The following is an 18,309-nucleotide window of genomic DNA, read 5'->3' as shown; positions in this document are numbered from 1 at the left end:
GAGGAACCAGTGGCCACCTGAGGCCACATGACTAATACAGAACCAGCCGGGATCCGCACTCAGGTCTGATGAACTCCAGGGTCTGAGCCCTTCACCCCAGCCCCACCCTCCAGGCATATTTTCCCACCTCATGTAGGTGAACTCCTGGAATCTCATAAATCTCAAGAGAAAGTCGTAAGCCAGCACGAAGTGAAGGGGGCCAGGGGAGAAGGAACAGAACAAAACTCCAGCATTGCAAAAGCAGCTCTCACAGATTTATGGCTCCCGGCTGATCTATTAACGCATCACAACAAGGAGGGGTGAACAAATGGGAAATGCGGTGTGCCATTTCAGTAACAAACCATAAATAAACAAGCACCTGCCAGGCGGCTGCCCAGCCAGGGAGCCAGGACCAGGCTTTCTGCGGAGATATGCAGGCTCCCCAGACGACCACTCCCACCCTCACCTACGACCTGGGCTGCAGAGACACCAAAGGGCGCGCGGATGGGGGCAGCACAGCGCCAGCCCAGCCCCACCCAGGACCCCAGCCGCGTTCAGGTGTGCAGGCTTCAAGGACGGGAGGGCGCACCAAACAGATGTCCTGAGAGGTAGAGACCCATGTGTGGGGGTCAGGAGTGGGAGCTTGCACAGCAGGCTGCTCCAAGACCTCCTCCGTCTGGAACTTCTCAAAGGCTCCGCCAGGGCTGATGTCACCGGCCAGAGCTGCCCCCTCGCCACAGCCCCACTCCTCGAGGGTCAAGGGTCCCAGGAGTTTGAGGCCTTCTTGTCTGGAACCACCCCGCCCGACACCCCTGCCTGGGGAGGTACAGCCAGGCTTTCAAGGATGCCCAAGCCGCCTCCTCCCTCTCCGCCCACTCTCAGGATCCCTGAAATCCCGGCTGCCGGACACCTGGCCCGCGGAGCAGGCAAGGGCGGAGCACGTGTCTCGTTCAGGAGGCTGTCTCGACCGTGGCATTACTCTTTCCTAGCTGAGTGACCACGAGCTGCGCAGCCCACCTCGCTGAGCCTCAGTTCCGCTCAGAAAACTGAGTTCTGCTCAGTTCTGCTCTGCTGGGCAGACTGAAGGCGATCCTGCACGCAGCGCCCCTCGGCCGTGAGTTGCAGCACCCGGGTGCGTGTCATGTCAGAGGCCTTCCCCCTCTGAAGGGCGTCCATGCTCCCTTAGAGGCCAGTGGCCAAAAGTGCTGTGTGTGTCATCGGACCGCATGCCCCTGGGGGTGTCCACAGGGTCCCACACACTGGCCGGGTCACTGGGCACCTGGAGGTCAGTTTCCTCAAACCCCAAGCTCCGTCCATCCCCAGACCCAAGGCCCCACGATTGGGGTTACCTGTCGGTGACGGGTGGCACAGGGAGGGAGTCCTTGGCCCAGGTGACCAGTGGGGGCGGAGAGCCCTGGGCCTCACAGTCCAGGGTCACCTCATCACTGGCCTTGGCTGTGACCCTCAGAGGCTTCTCTGCGTCACGTGACCCATTCACAAGGATCCTGGGCTTGGCTGTTGGGAGAATCATGCAGGAAGTGTGAGCAGAGCAGGAAGCCAGGGGCTGCGGCCCAGAGGGGCCCAGCGCGGCTCCCCCAGGAAGCTCAGGTGGTACTGCCACCCCAGAGATGCAGAAGGTGGGTGGGCTCTATTATAATGGCAGAGTGTAGGTTTCAGGGTGGGCTCAGATCCCATGGTTTCCCCCAGTCATACCCCAACCTACCTGTCTACCCCATCCTCCCACTGGAAGCTCGTCTTGCTTTGATGACCCTGACATGGTCCCTCCTGCCCCAGTGTCCTCCTCTTGCTTCTCTCCATCCTGCTTCCCTTCCCTGGGGACACTCTGGCAGGTTCTGTCCTCCCTCTCCTCTCTCTCCCTTCTCACCCTTGATTATCCCATTTATTCTCAGGAATAAATGGGATTAACCAACAGATGATGCCCAGTTTCCCTCTGTGCCAAGGGCCCCAGGGAAACACTAGTTCCAAACAGTTCAACACACAGTTAATGATTTAATCACAGTTGTGATGGGCACTAAGAAAGGGACATTCCAGAGAGTTCACAGCAAAGTGATTTGACACAGCCTCAGAGGTCAGAGAGAACTGAGATCTGACTGACGGGAGAAGTAGGCTGGACCAGGTAAGGGAAGGGCATTCTAACAGAAGGAACTGCATGTGCAAAGGCCCTGAGGCAGGATGGATCATTTAAGAAATTGAAAGGAGGCCAAAAGGTCTGGGCACAAAGAGCTGGGGAGAAAGGTGGGCGAAGGGGCTGCCAAGATGGGAGGGGGTCCAGTGTAGGGCCTTGTGTCTTTCCAAGGCTTGTTAATGTGACGCTTTCCCCCCCATCCGGTGACAAAGGGCTGAGTTGGAACCACTCTTAGAGCATGCCCACACTACGGGGGACAGTGCTCTGGAGGACAGCTTTGGTGTACATGCCCTTCAGACGTGAGGAATCTAGAGGCGGGGTTGACGAGATGCAAGGAAGATGCAGGTGAGGTCAAATTGTCCATGCCCCTGCCTCGAAGCCTGCCAAGCCCCTCTCCCGGGACAGGGGCGGCCATCACTCACTGTTGACAGAAAGCTGCATCTCCTGGCTGGAGAAGCCCACGGCGTTGGTGGCTGTGCAGACATAGGCCCCTGCATCCTGGGCAGATGGCCGGGCGATGACCAGGGTACCATCCTTGCTCACATTGTAGTGGGGATCCCTGGAGGCCAGGGCATTGGTTTCCTGTGGTAGAGTCACAGGTGACATCAGCAGAGCCCACACCCCACGGCGATTTGCATCATTCCTCTCCCCATGATGCACTGGGCCTACCTCTCTGGTTACCTCTATGGTAACAGGCTTCACCTACCTTGGTCCAGGTGACGGTAGGGGTGGGCACTCCTGAGGCTACACAGGGGAGAGAGGCTGGAACGCCTTCATTGGTGATATGGTGGGTGGCAGTGGGCTGGATTCTAGGTGGCACTTTTAAAAACAAACCAATTTCATAAACCAAAGTTCATAGCAGCATTATTCACAACAGCCAAAAGGTGGAAACAATCCAAACAGAGGGTGATGGATAAACAGAATGTGATGTGTACATATGGAATATTTTCCAGCCTTAAAAAGGAATAAACATGTGATACGTGTTACACCATGGAGGAACCTTGAAAATATTATGCTAAGTGAAATAAGCCAGACACAGAAGGACAAATACTGTATGATTCCACTTACACGAGATACCTAGAACAGGCAAATTCATAGAGACAGGAAGCAGAATGGTGCTGGCCAGTGGCTAGGGGAGGGGGAAATGGGGAATTGGTGGGTACAGAGTTTCAGTTTGGGAAGGTGAAAAAGTTCTGGAGATGGATGGTGGTGATGGTTGTGAAACTGTAACCCATACGGTTAAAAAAACCCATCCTGAAACTGTGTTAACAGAAATTCTTGGCGTGTCTTACAGCTTGCTAAAAACCCCTCTGCTTGAGTCCGCCTTCACTGAGCAAGCTCGCTTAATTGTTTCGTTGCAAATTGCAGACCCTCCAAGCTTCATGTAGCCTAAACAATAAGATGTTTGTCTGAGTTGTTTTCCAGGAACTTGGAGTCACCTGTGCCTAGTTTGAGCTCAAGCCAGCTAAGACTGGTTGGGACCACGGACCCTAAAACTGGGCCTGCACAGGTATCTGGTGAATGACCTTTTGACACCAGAGGGCCAAAAACCCCACCGTCAGATCATGCTAGGCGCCTCCATTTTTGAACATGCGTCCCATGAAGAAGCATGTAACCCAGATACACCTGCACAGGACACTGACTACCTCACCTTTTCCCTACCTGCAATCACCTTTCCCCACGCCAAAGACCACCCTGCTTCCTTATCCCATAAATACTCCAAGCCCCTGGCCTTTGGGGAGGTGGACCTGAGGCTTGTTCTCCTGTCTCCTCGCTTGGCTGCCTTGTGAATACATCCTTTCTCCACTGCAAGCCTTTTGGCTTGCCGTGCATTGGGCAAACGAACCTGGTGGCACAACAATGTGAATGCCACTTATGCCACTTAATTTATGCCACTAAACTGTAGGCTTTAAAATGGTTAAAATGGTAAGTTTTATATTATGTATATTTTATCATGATTTTTAAAATTTTTTTATTTTTTGGCTGTGCCACGTGGCATGTGGGATCTTAGTTCCCCAACCAGGGATCGAACCCGTGCCCCCTGCAGTGGAAGCACAGAGTCTTAACCACTGGACTGCCAGGGAAGTCCCTATTTTATCATGATTTAAAAAAAAAACAAACAATTTTAACAGAAGAAGACAGCCACCACTGCTGTAAATTCATGCCCCCCACATAGGGCAGCCTGTGTTTAGGAACCAGCTGTGCCGTTTCTTAACTGTGGGACTTTGGATAAACCACTTAATCTTTTGGTACCCGTATTCCCTGATCAGCTAAAAAGCTAAATTAACCCTAATTCCCTGCTCACTCTCTGGGAATGGACGGATGAGAAACGGCAGAAAATAGTGTTCACAGGACACAGTGAACTTGAAAACAAGTGCAAAATCCGTCCTGGGCACCATCCAGATCTGCAGGCATTAAAACAGGGTGGGAGGGGGGGATGTCTCCAAGAGGAGCAGGGGAGGGGGAAACGGGCATGGAAAAATCAGAACCAGGAGGGAAAGTCAGAAGCCAAGGGCTCTGACGGTAACACTCAGTTACTTTAGGGCGGGAAATGCCCTTCTGGATTTTCCCAGATGGCCAAAGCCAGCAAGTCGATTAGCATTTGTTGAATGGAAATGAAATTAGCCAAGAGAGACGGGCTTGATCGCCACCGCACAGAGAAGGCTGTGCGGCAGGGTGGGAAGTTGGGGGGGTGAGGCTTTCTACAGAGGCAGCCTTTGCTGATCCTGTGACTTCGTGAGTTACCTCCATCTCGGAACCTCAGCTTCCTTAATTTCAAAGAAGCGTGGAGTCTTTTAAACCCACCTCTTGGAGCAGTTCGGAAAATTAAGTGAAACCTGCACACAGCCTCTCAGAGGTCTGGCACATGACACATGCCCAACCTTTGATCACTCTTCTTAATTGGAATTATGAGGAGACAGGACAGCTGGGTTCTAAACCCAGCCTCCTTCTGAACCTCAGTTTTCCTCTACAAAATGGGGAATGATGAGTTCGTCCCGCTCATCCCTCGGGGTTTTAATAAAACAAGTGAAACAAACAAACAAAAGAGGATATTAACATATGCGGTAAATGACAAAACATAACCAGACTTAGTTTAAACTTCTTGTTTTACGTTAAAAAGAACGGTGGTACCCGGCTGGGTGGGTGAAGGGAAACAGGGACTCTCCAACGCTGTGGGTGGGAAAGTAATTGGGCAAAATACACGAAAAGCCCTAAAAATGTGCAATCTCTGTGAGTCAAAACTCAATTCCACAACAATAATTTATCCTAGGGAAAGAATTGGTCACATGGGCAACGGTGGGGCATGAGAATGTTTATCCCCAGGTGTTCACGCTGGTGAGAAACAGGACACGAGGGGACAGGTTAGGTACTCCTGGCTCATCCAAACAGGGGACATGCGGTCTTAAACCACTGCTTCTGAGTATTACTGACAGAAAAGAGTCATAAAATATTGTCACAAGAAACACTCAGGTTGCAAGACAGAAATATTACCTGGTTCCAGTTGGTTTCTAAATATTTCTATGTATGTGTACACAGAGGATTTATACCTAATTTATATAAAGGATATATATCATGCAAAAATAATTTATATACAACATATCTAAAGAATATATATAATGTATATATATTATATATATATACAGTGTGTGTATATGTACATGTGCAAACTCATGTGTGTATAAAGTATGAAAGATACACACCAAAATGTAAAATTATTCTGGTTCTTCTTAGCTACTGGTATTAAGGGAGGTTTCTTTTTGTTGTTTGGTTTTGTTTTTGGGTTTTTTTTGGGGGTTTTTTGGGGGGGTGGTTTGTCCAATCTCTAAATTTCCTACAGTGAATATGTACTATTTGTGCAATTTGTCTAAACGAAGATGTTCAAGATCAAGCTCCCCCCCGGGGGCCTTCCCCCATCGCATCGTGTCCCCACCACCCCAGGACTCACCCTGGACAACCAGCTCCACGTCCCTGTGCTGAGAGCCGCCGAGTTGCTGACCAAACAGGTGTACCTCCTGCGTCCTCCAACAGCGCCTGGTCAAGGTGGAGGCTGCCATCCGCTCGGACGGAATTGCTGGCTGCCCGGTGGGAGCTGGTGAGGGCGAGGAAGCACCAGCTTGGGCCGAGGGCTCCGCTCAGAGCCAGCCAAGAGAGAGCACTCCAGAAACCTCACTGCCCACCAGGCCAGCAGGGAGCAGCCTGGACAGAGAGGCCAGGGGTTTGGAGAGGGTGGGGAATCTGGGGGGGCTTGATGCTCCTTCCCCTTCCCTGATATTCATCCACCCCCCACACAGACCCTCAGGACCAGGTGGGCCTGACCCCCGGCCCGCCGCTGACCCACTCTCCCAGGGCCAACTGGTCCAGGGCAAGACACCTGACCCAGGGGGCTGATGGGAGCCTCTCCCAGGAGTGCAGGGCTGGAGCCAGAGCCTTTACTGAGTCGGGGCTGAAGCTCCAAGGCCCTTCCACACCGAGGCCACAGAGAGGAGGGACAGCCCCTCTGTGGGGAGAGAAAAGAGCCGTGCAGAGCGGAGCAGAGGTGTGGCCACATCAGGTGTGGTCCCAGAGAGAGAAGCAGAGGAAGCAACTCCTGGCGGCTGCCCAGGTCTGTCCCCATCAGGACCGGGGTGGGGCAGGTGGCACTGGTCCAGAATGGGGCCTGGGGCAACCTCTATAAAGATGTCCAGGGGCTTCCCTGGTGGTGCAGTGGTTAAGAATCCGCCTGCCAATGCAGGGGATATGGGTTCGAGCCCTGGTCTGGGAAGATCCCACATGCCGCGGAGCAACTAAGCCCGTGCGCCACAACTACTGAGCCCGCGTGCCACAACTACTGAAGCCCACGCGCCTAGAGCCCGTGCTCTGCAACATGAGAAGCCCGCGCACCGCAACGAAGAGTAGCCCCCGCTCGCCGCAACTAGAGAAAGCCCGTGAGCAGCAACGAAGACCTAACGCAGCCAAAAATAAATAAATAAATTTATTAAAAAAAAAAAAAAAAAAAAAGATGTCCAGCCAGTCCATCGTTGGTGAGGGGCCCGAGCCCGCTTCCACCAGGCCTGAGCCCGCTTTCAGCCTCCCTGTCTGTGTCCCTGTCCCGTGACCAGATTGCACATTCTGCACGCCGGTTCCGGGAGAGGCTCCTTTCAGGCTGAGTGAGCTTGAGGGGGGCTCTGCTCCTCGCACTCGGCAGCTGGGCGGGCGCAGGTCCACCCAGCGTCCCCGCTGAACTAAACAAGCTCTGTGTCTAGAGCCACTTCCTATCCTGGTGTGCACGAGGCCCAGGGCCACCCCTCCCCGCATGCCCATCGGATTCTACTGAGGAAGGCTCCTCACCGCCCCAGCCTACACGCCCAGGCAGGGTCCTCCTCGGGGTCACATCTAATTACACCGGCTGCGGAAGGAGTCACCCACTCGAGCAGCCTCGGCAAAGCCTCCCTGCTCCGGGAGCTGGACCCTGTCTGCACTGCATCAGACACTGGAACAACGGGGCCGGGACCAGGGCAGCCATCTGGTCACACAGTCACTGCCTCTCTGGGTGTCCAGCGTCTGCTCTCTGCTGGGGCGAGGGCACCTCTTTTATAGCTTCCAGGGCACAAGGACCGCGGGATGTCTGAGGATAGGCCAGAAGGATGGAGGAAAAGGGAGAGGCAAAGAAGGAGTGAATGGCAGAAAGGAAATAGAGGGGAATAAAGAAAACCAAATGGATGGGAACGGACGAAGCAGCCCCTGTGCACCCAGCAGTGTGCCAGGCAGCCGGGGCAGATGTTCAGCCGCTCGGGTCACGTCTCTGCCCTGGAATCATCCGAACGGGGGTGACGAATGCATTGCGTCTGTGCCCCCGCCCACAGCACTAATGCACAAGCTCCTCCGGCCAAGGACTCTAGAGGATGAAGGATGCTATCAGTGCGTTATCAGAGAAGGTTCTGGAAAGAAGCAGGAAGGAAGAGGACGTTCCAAAACAGGGGAACCGCAAAGACCGAGGTGTGAACGTGACAGCGCACTCGTCCCCTGCACCCAGAGGGGCCCTGCACTCACGGGCCGGCCGGCCTTGAGCCAGCGCCTCTCGGGGCGGGGCCTCCCAGCCAGGATGATGCAGGGCAGGGACACGGGCTGCCTCTCCAGCACCCGGACGGTGGAGGCGCTGCTGGCGATCTGTGGAGGTGCTATAGGGAGAGGAGACAGTGTGGGTACACGAGACTCCTGTGGGTGGGCATCCGGGGGACAGAGGGCCCCACTCCCCACTGTCTCCTCCCCAGGGAACCAGGGGAAGCATCAGGACTGGGGACCCTAAAGGGTCAAAGGGCGCACTTCTTGGGGCACACTGCCCAGGAAGTAGGGGTCCAGATGCTCCTCCTGGAGAACCTGGCTGTGGACACACCTGTCCCAAAGGATGGGCAGTCATGGGGGGGGTGTCTCTGGGGGTGCCTGGTGTCCCCCCCCAAACCCTCCTCTCCAGATCCACCAGCGAACCATGTCCAGTCACAAGGAGGTGGGCCTCTGCCTGGACCTTCCCGAAGACGTTTTGAGCTTCACAGACATACGGGGCCTGGTCTTCGGGAATCACACCTGAGGGGCAGGAAAGAGGCAGGCCTGACTGTCAGAGCACATCACGGCCCCAGCCCCCACAGGCTCCAGCTCCCCAGGTGCAGACGCGCCCTTGTCACAGTCTGGCCCTGCGGAGGTTAGGTAGGAGGGCTGGGATGGCAGGGAGGAGAGGGATGGGGGATACAGCCAGGCCTTGGAAGGGTGAGAAGGCTCAGCTTGTTCATGTGTAGCATGGGGATAGTTTTATCAATAACTGCACCCTGTAGTGTGATTGGGAGGGGTCAATAGATAATGCAAATACAGTGCTCAGCATCCGGCCTGGCACACAGTAAATAGAAGCAGTAGTAGTGACGATGATGATGATGGTGGTGATGGTGAGGATGGTGAGGATGGTGACGATGATGGTGGTGGTGGTGATGACGATGGTGATAATGATGGTGGTGATGGTGAGGATGGTGATGATGGTGATGATGATGGTGGTGGTGGTGATGATGTTGATGATGGTGGTGGTGATGGTGAGGATGGTGATGATGGTGATGATGATGGTGGTGGTGGTGATGGTGAGGATGGTGATGATGGTGATGACGATGGTGGTGATGGTGATGATGGTGATGATGATGGTGGTGATGGTGAGGATGGTGATGATGGTGATGATGATGGTGGTGATGGTGATGATGGTGATTATGATGGTGGTGATGATGGTGATGATGATGATGATGATGATGGTTACCACATATGACACTTAATATGTGTCAGGAACTGTGCTAAGGGATTTACGTGTATTATTCACGCAATAGCTCCTTAAGGTGGCCTGTTATTAAACCCAGGTGGTAGGTATTGTCATTATCACTATTGTGACCAGTTCAGAGTAGTGGGATGACGTGACCAGAGTCACCCAACTGAAATATGACCCTGCAACAGCCCAACCTATGGTCAGCACTGGGGGTCAGGGCCCTGCTCCCGGCCACCCAGTCTGGGGGCTGAGGGTGTCGGAAGCCATTCTGTCTCCCCTGCCCACCCTCCCTCAGCCCCAATCTCTTACTTTCAAAGAACAGCACTCCTGAATTGGGCTGCCCACTCCTGCTGCCCTGCCCGGGCCCCAGCGGCTGGCCATCTCCACGGCGCCAGGTGACCGTAGGGGGTGGGTGGCCCGTGGCCCGGCACGCCAGGAGGGCGCTCCTCCCCAGTTCCACGGTGACATCCTGGGGCAGCTCGGTCAGCTGGGGCGCATCTGCAGGGAGGTGAGTGGTCAGCCTCACCCAGCGGTTGGACCCGCCCAGCCCCCAGGGCACTGCCTCCCCGCCCATCGCTGGGGGGTTTTTCCCTCTTCCAGCCGCGCCCTCATGAACCTGACTCATATCCAGGGCTCCCGGGGCCAACTTGAGTTTGGCAGGATCCACCCTGAAGAGCTCCTGAGGATGATGAGGCAGAGCAAGTGCCCTTTGGCAGGGTGAAGTCCTCATACCCTATATGGGGTCTCAGGGACCCCGCTTTGCCCAGCCAGACAGGGGAGCAACATTCCTGTTTCTGCTGGTTACACTGCCTGGGAAGCCCACCTCAGAGGGGCTGCAAGTCACCCTCAGCCACAGGAGCCCCACCAGCTCTGAGCGTCACCTCCCTTGCCCTCTTCCTGGGCCACGGGAGCTTCCTTTCACGGGTCTCCTAGACTCCGGCAACCATTTCCCAAACAGCCAGCTTCGTGGGGAGATTCTAGCTCATCTTTACCTTGCTTCATCCTTCTCTGCTGTTGAACGTTTTGTAATAAGCACATAAATCTCTACTACAAAATCAAAACAAGCCTATTAATAACTTGACCTTATACTTTATGGTCCAAATGGGACACTTAAGAGTGAAAAGAGCCATATTAATAATTACACCAGGATAACAGATGCAAACAAGGGCAGCCCTGCTCACCTGAGTTATAAAACATCCAAGCAACACACGAGGATTTATTTCCTTCACTTTTGCTCCACACACTCTAAATCCCATGCCCTTCCACAAGGTAACCACTGTTAATGGTTTGTAGTGCTTCTTCCAAACTTTTTTTCTAAGCATTGTCTTACTTTTATGATTGGGGGGGGGGGGTGCGCATGGAAATAAGTTATTTCCCAAAACAGAAGCTCATGATCCTTTCCACCTTTCTGCGGCCAGAAGCAGGTCCAATGCCAGACAGGTCCAGGCCCTGTTCCCTGCAGCTTCTGGGCACTGTCATCAGGTCCCTGTCCCCAGACCCACAACCAGGAAGGTCCTCGGCCTCTTTTGAACCCATGGCGTCCAGCATTGTGGAAAAACCTCCACCTCTTTTGTTCTTGCTGTCTCTCTCCAGAAATCTCCCCCATCCATCCAAATCATGACATCAAATTTCCCTCTTGGCCTCAGGGAGTAGGGAAGTTCCAAGGAGATAGAAGCACAACTTGGAAAATCACTGCAAGGAGGAAGACAGTCTTGGACCCAACCTCAGACACCACCCGCACGTTGCTTTTCTTCCTCATTTGGGGCCTGGCAGCTGCCTCGGCTCAGAATCCAAGAAAGTCTTCCATCCAGGTGCCTCAGATGGCGTCACGGGTCCTGCAGAGCCTTGGCCCCGGGAGCAGAGCTTTGCTATTGCCCTCTTCCCATCCTGAGCAGAGCCGTGGCTCAGCTCCAGGGCCAGGTACCCCCAGAGCCTTCTGCCCGGCTCTGCCCAGCCCACGCAGGGGCCCAGCTCAAACCTCCCTCCTCCAGGCAGGCCTCGCCCTGAATTCCTCCCTGAGAGAGGACAGCTGAATTATAATAGTAAGCAAATAACATGTACAAAGGGTAGCATTTGGAAAACCTACTAAGGTGACAGGCATGGTGATGGTGCTTTTAGAGTTCATTCGGGGCCTCAATAAACTGATTGAAGTGGGTATTATCACAACCCCATTTTACAGATGGGAAACTGAGGATCAGAGAGAACCTGCCCCAGGTGCAGCTCAAAGTCAGTGGCAGAGCTGGGATCAGAGCCCAGGTCTGGCTGCTGCTAAGACCCAGGCTCTCAGCCACCACACCCCATACCCCTAGTACTCAGGGGTAACCTGGCATCTCTTCCGTCTTCTTTCAGAGGTGAATCCCGACTCACATCCTGCCCAGAAAACTGTGACTCTATCTCCTGTGCAGCCATCCCCTTGCTCCTCATTGAAGTCCCTCAAATAAGGCGGGACCTCAGAACCCTGTACACCAGAGCTGCAGGTCCTCTGGTCTCCTCATTGTGCAGATGGGAGACTGAAGTCCGAGGGCGGGGCGGGGCGGGGCGGGGCGGGGCCCACCCTGATCCTGCAGCATGTCGGGTGTGGGGACGGGTTCCCAGCCCCATGCCCTTTCCACGGTCCCATCGCGAGGCTCAGCCACCTCTGCTTTCAGGCTCAAAGACCCCTCCTCACAGACTCTCAGGTGACCTTCGGCAGGGAGGGATCATGGGCTGGCTCCACAGCCACCAGATTTCCCCACGGACAGCCCTTTCTGCCTTGACCTTGGGCAGGTTTCCGGGTCAGGAGCTGCGAGTGCCCAGAGACAGCTAGACATCACAGCAGCTGCCGCGCTCCCTGGAGAGGCCCAGGTCTCATCACCTGACAGCTGCGGCGCTTTTGCGGGGACGCAGCTCTGTGCGGGGGAACCGGGAACACCACAGAAGACAGAACAGCCCCACCAAGGATGCCAGCCACCAGGCTGGGAGGGGGCAGGACAGGAGTGTGTGGCCAAAGCTGAGACTTCCTTTAACAGCACTGCTGGGCCACTCCCTTCACCCCCAGGGACTTCCCAGCGAAGTGAAATTGACAGAGGTGATCCCTTCCTCTTACTTGGGCCCCAGGGCAAGGGACACCAGCCTGAAGGCCTGAAGCCTGGGCAGGGCCCCCCTGCTGCCCCTGCCCCACTGGACACCCGTGGATGAACCCCTTCACCACTCTGAGCCTCAGTTCCCCATCCAGAAAGAGGTAACTATTTTTACCCTGATTCCAGTACCTTAAAGTTCCAGGACTCTTTATCATTGTCTGGAGACCCTGTAGCCCCCCAGCCTCCTCCACCATCCCCCCAGTTCCCGTGGCTCAGAGCCCTGGGGCAGAGCTGGTGGGGATGCACCAGCTCAGGAAGGAGAGCTCCAATCAGTCCTGACTCAGTTCGGTCAGAAGAGGGAGGGGGTCTCAGGCCCAAAGACTGTCTAGACAGGCAGGGTGGCCACGGGAGAGGCTGGCCTCAGCCCCTGCCCTGCACTTAGAGGGAATTCCAGGGCATCTGTGAATGAGACAATGCTGGGGATGGCCTCCGAATCCGCCTCCCGGGAAGACTCCTTTCCCCATAGAAAGATCGTTCAGTCGAGCCTGGAGCCACAGCCCCATTGGCCAGGGCTGCAGGATGACTTTCCTCCCTAAAAAAATATTTTAAATGATATTTTATGACTGTTTATAAAGACAAACACAATCCGGACTCGTTTTTAATCTATTTATTATTCTTCACTTTTTTCTTCTGATGGCAATAAAATCAGAGCCCTGTCCAGCAGCCCTAAAAGTATCACGGGCCCTGGGCCCTTGCCTGTTGTGCCTGATAGAGAAGCCACCCAGATACTGACCACACTGGCCACAGAGCCCAGCTCTGCTTCTCTCCTGCTCCCCCAGGCTGGCCAGAGGGTCTTTGCTCCCGCAAAAGCACACCCCCTGCTCCCCTGCTCACTCACCCAGCAATCAGGGGCTTCCGAGTTGGGAATAAGAAGCAGAGACTAAAATGCGAGGATAGAAAGAGGGCTGAGTGAACAGCCACTTAGAGAGAAATCCAGCAGGGCAAAGGGAACTTAGCTCAGGGCAGTGTTAAAGTAACAGAAAGAGTGGGACTTCCCTGGCGGTCCAGTGGTTAAGACTCAGTCTGTACTTCCACTGAAGGGGGCACGGGTTCGATCCCCGGTCAGGGAACTAAGATCCCGAATGCCGAGTGGCGTGGCAAAAAAAAAAAAAAAAACAAAAGTAATAGAAAGAGCACTGAGCTCCAGGAGCAGGTGCCAACCATGGAGACCAGTCACCAGCTGTGTGATAATCACTCCGCCTCACTCTGCCTCGCCAGGCCCTTGTCAGCCTGGTCCAGCCCACGGGCCGTGTATTGATTATGTATCCTATTCAAGCCCTGAGCGAAGCACATTATCTCATTAAATCTCTCAAGGACCTTGTGAACAGCCTCTATCAGTATCATCCCCATTTTACAGATGACGAAAGTGAGGCTCAGAAAGGTAAATAACTTGGCCAAACAAGCAGCAGGACCAGGACATTGATCCAGGACTCTTATCAGCCAAATGCCAGGTCCAGAGGGGATGCAAAATCACCTCGCAGGCTTGGTACACAAATACAGGCACCTGCTGGCAATACAGGAGGAGGTTGCCGTCCTCCCTGTGCCCCAAATATCACCAGGAAGCCAGTTCCCAGCTGAACAGCAGGACGTGGGCACAGTGCCCACCCGTTCTCAGCCCTGGCAGGCTCTGCCAGCCTGGCCAGGAAGGTTGCACCACAGCTGCCACCCAGATGGGCAGGAAATTGAATTTCCCACCACTGCTGCCAGGCCAGCTCACCCCAGACACACAGGTGTTGGGCCACTGTCCATGCCGTCCCGGACCTCAAGGCCAGAGGCCACCAGTGGCCCCGTGCCCCAGAAGCCTGCCTCTGGGATGCCAGCCATCCCCCCCACCTCTCACCTGGGGAAATGGCCCCAAGACCCATGGCTAACAGGTGAAGGAACAGGCATGTCAGCCTGGGCCCCAAAGAAATAAGGTTTTGCTGGACAGAAATTAGACACAGAGCAAAGGATGACTGCTTGTAACCATGCCAAGGGCAGCCCTCCCTGGAGCACCCTCTCTGCTCACCCAGAACCTACTGACTAATCACAATGACAGTGACATTTGTCAGAGCCCGTTGTGTCCGAGGCCTTTCTTATCTCTCACTCACACAACATCCATCCAGAAATATCTTGCAAGTGAGGAGCCCGAGGCTCACAGTGGGGAAGCAACATCCAAGCCCACCTTGCTGGGAGCATCAGGATCAAGTCCAGGGGCTAATGGCCCGGACCCTGGGTTCAGATCTCAGCTCTGCCACTCACCAGCTGTGTGACTTTGGGCAAGGCACTTAACCTCTCTGTGCCTCGTTTTCTCCATCTATAAAAGGGATAATGTAGAACCCATCTCAAAAGGTTGTTACGAGGATTATATGTTAGTACATGAAATGTGCTTAGAGCTGGCCCTGGCATGTGGCAGATTCCATGGAAGCCTTATTATATTTTTATTATCAGGCTCTAGGCCTATGGCTTTCCATATCCACCCCACCCCACCCAAGAGCTCAGCAACACACTGCACTCTCGATAGGGAAAGTCTGAGCACATCAATCTCCTCCTTAGAAAATGCTCACCGCCTCCACAGAACAAAGCCCAAACTCCACCAGGCTCCTTAGCCCAAGGCCGGGAGTGACCCAAAACTGGGCAGCTGCCCCGGCCTCCCCTCCCCACCCTCTCTATGCCTCACTTGCTGCCTTGCTTCTCTTGCTATGGGGAGATCAGCACATGCTGTTCCCTCTGCCTGGAACACTGTTCCCTCTGCCTGGAACACTGTTCCCCAGCTCGTCACCTGACTGTTTCTGGGTTCAGCTTACACATCACCTCCTCCAAGAAGCCTTCCCGGCCTCCAGTGTTGGCTTAGCCCCCTTCTCTGGGCACAGGACCCAAGGATGCCACTTCCAAATTCGCAGTACACTGAGTGTTCTAATGGTCTGTTTACCATCTCTCTTCTGGACACCAAGAACAACACAAAGGCAGATGCCATTGTAGCCCCAACACAGGGTCTGGGGCACAGGGCCTGGTTATCAGGTGACCACATGTTGGAGGAATAGATGATGGAACAGATGGGGAGGATCCCCAAGCCTGAGTTGGCACCATCTCCCCCAGGGCCAGACCCTCCTGACTGAGCCTCACTGGGGAGCCCCTTGGCCATCCCACCCGGCCCAGTCAAGTCCATTCTCTATTCTCTGCACTTCCCTAGAACTCCCAGCACCTGTCTCTCCCATCATGGCCGCAGTCAACCCTCAGAGCACAATCCGCTCCAGCTCAGCACACCAAGGAGCTGTGCCCACAACTTCCGAGCAATTCCCAGTGCCCAGGATACAGGCCTGGAACTTAGACATCATGATAATCACAGCCAAGGCCATGTACCAGCCACAGAAGAATTCAAACTTCCCATCTGTAAAAAGGGGATAATAGCTTCTCCCTTTATTAAGCACTCACAATGGGCTAAACCCTGTGCTAAGCATTGTGTGTCTGATTTCATTGAAGCCTCACAGCCACCCAACAAAGGAAGTAGTGTGGTCAGCTCCATTTTACAGATGGGGAAACTGAGGGTCAATGATTTGACCAAAGCACATAGATGGTAAGTGATGAAGACAAGACTGGAACTCAGGTCTCAGGGATGATGACACCCATGCTGGAACCAAACTATCTCTGTGATGGGCAGTGACCCCTGCCTCTTGGGATTCTCACACTTGAGTGGTCCCTCCCACTCACCACATACCAGTGTTGGTCTGTGTGACCAATAGAATATAGTAGAAGTGATGGTATGTCACTTCCAAGACTGCGACTGGTTATAAAGACTGCCGCTTCCATCTTGGATGTTATCTCTATCTCTATCCCTCTTGACTCACTTTCTCTGGGAAAACCCATGTCCCAAGAAGCCTTCTGGAGAAGCCTATCTGGGTAAGGGACAGAGGCCTCCTGCCAACAGCCACATGAGTGAACTTAGGGTGGATTCTCCAGCCCCAGTCAAGCCTTCAGATGACCACATCCCCGGCCAAGGTATTAACTGCCATCCCATGAGAGACCTGGAGCTAGAACCACCCAGCAAAGCCACTCCCAGAATCACAGAACCATGAGACAATAGATGCTTATTGTTTTAAGCCACATAGTTTTAAGGCAATTTGTTACACAGCAAGAGGTAACACATACACCATCTCCCTCTAAAATCCCTATCCCACGTGCTCTGGATCCAAATGATGCAAATACCCCACTGGCAGGCTACATGGTACCACTCTCTCCTCCCTGCTCAGAAATAGGGCAGGTGGTGGGGGACGGGGAAGGGGGAAGGCAGGAGGGGCAGGGCAAGTGGGGACAAGGTGTACACTCACGTCCAACCTCCAGCCGGATTTCTGCAGAGGCATCGCCAAACTCATTGACAGCTCGGCAGGTATAGACGCCAGCATCCCTCTCCCGGGCCACCGGGATTCGCAGCATCCCAGAGCTGGAGCCCTCAGAGGCCAGAATCATTTCAAGACCCTCTGGACCAAAGATGAGAAAACATCAGGCAGGGAGGTATCCATGGTTACCACAGGAGGCCAGGGGATCAGGCTGCCTTCCTGACCCTGGGTTCCTGCAACTCCACAAAGCAGGGACTTTGGAGCGGTGTGGGTGAGGGAAAGATTTCCCCCAGAATCAGGACCCCTATTGTTTAATGAGTACAGATTTTTAGTTTTGCTAAATGTAAAGGGTTCTGGAGATGGATGGTGGTGATGGTTGTACAACAATGTAAATATACTTAATGCTACTGAACTGTATACCTAAAAATGGTTAACATGGTAAATGTTATGTTAGGCGAATTTTGTCACAATTTTAAAGTCAGCACCCTTGGGTCCAGTTCCCTGAGCCCCTTTGTTGACCACGAGTGAGTCTCAGCCTGTTCCCTTGCATGCGGCAGGTTCATCACCCAAGAACTCCTTGCCTGGGCCTCCCTCCTGGCTCCCCACCCTCTGCTCAGGTGCAGACTTGAGGCTTGGATCAGCTCTGGGAGGAGCCCAGGGTCACGGAGACGACCACTCTCCCCCCAGTTCTGCCTCTTTGAGGCTTTATTCTCATTTCCCTTGTGCACTGTTCCCCTACCCCAACTCCAGGCCTCCCCCTCCTGAGGCCTGAGGGACCACCCTGATTCTGAACTCTTTTTACAACTTAATATTTTACACTTAAAATTGTGGTACATACATATACATAACACAAAATTTTACCATTTTAAGCATTTGGAGTGTCCAATTCAGTGGCATTAAGTTCATTCACATTGTCACGCAACCATTCCCACCACCCATCCACAAAACTTTTTCATCTTCTTAAACTGAAACCCTGCTTATTAAACACTAACTCCCCATTTCCCCATCCCCCAGCCCCTGGCAACCACCATTCTCCTTTCGGTCTCTATAAATTTGCATATTCTAGGCATCTCATATATGAGATTCCACTCAAATAACTGGAATCATTTAATACTTGTCCTTCTGTGTCTGGTTTATTTCACTTAGCATAATGTTCTCAGGGTTCATCTATGTTGTGTCAAAACTTCACTCCTTTTTTCCAAATTAAGAAAAATTGTTTTTTCTTTTACTTTTTTACTACTTAAATACACCATACTAGAGCAAATGTCTCTGAAAATATCATAAATAAAAGATTTTTTTCTCCATTCAGCAAATTAGAAGTAGGGGGAAATTTCTACACAGCAGCTGCTATGAGCCTGATTTATTTTCCTTTTTTATTTTGCTTTTTTTCATTCTTTTTTTTTCTTTGCCATAGGAGTCAAATTAAGAAAGAATTTGAATTTAATTTTAAATAAAACATAAAATTTATTATCTTAA

The 18,309-nt window shown here is 53.3% G+C and overlaps 1 protein-coding gene across 1 annotated transcript in view; it reads right to left on the bottom strand.

Annotated features, from left to right (window-relative positions):
* Positions 1 to 18,309, bottom strand: part of HMCN2 (hemicentin 2) — a 153,430-nt gene that overhangs the window by 93,070 nt on the left and 42,051 nt on the right. Inside the window, 11 exon segments of the mRNA XM_036856498.1 lie at positions 1,329 to 1,494; positions 2,548 to 2,707; positions 2,832 to 2,944; positions 6,072 to 6,110; positions 6,113 to 6,136; positions 6,139 to 6,196; positions 6,198 to 6,215; positions 8,156 to 8,283; positions 8,591 to 8,686; positions 9,708 to 9,896; positions 16,825 to 16,974. Coding sequence (XP_036712393.1) covers positions 1,329 to 1,494; positions 2,548 to 2,707; positions 2,832 to 2,944; positions 6,072 to 6,110; positions 6,113 to 6,136; positions 6,139 to 6,196; positions 6,198 to 6,215; positions 8,156 to 8,283; positions 8,591 to 8,686; positions 9,708 to 9,896; positions 16,825 to 16,974 — 1,141 coding nt within the window.

This window comes from Balaenoptera musculus, chromosome 6, assembly GCF_009873245.2.
Source record: "Balaenoptera musculus isolate JJ_BM4_2016_0621 chromosome 6, mBalMus1.pri.v3, whole genome shotgun sequence".
Lineage (NCBI taxonomy): Eukaryota > Metazoa > Chordata > Mammalia > Artiodactyla > Balaenopteridae > Balaenoptera > Balaenoptera musculus.
The sequence above is the reverse complement of the archived record's forward strand: the minus strand, read 5'-3'. Positions and strand labels throughout refer to the sequence as shown.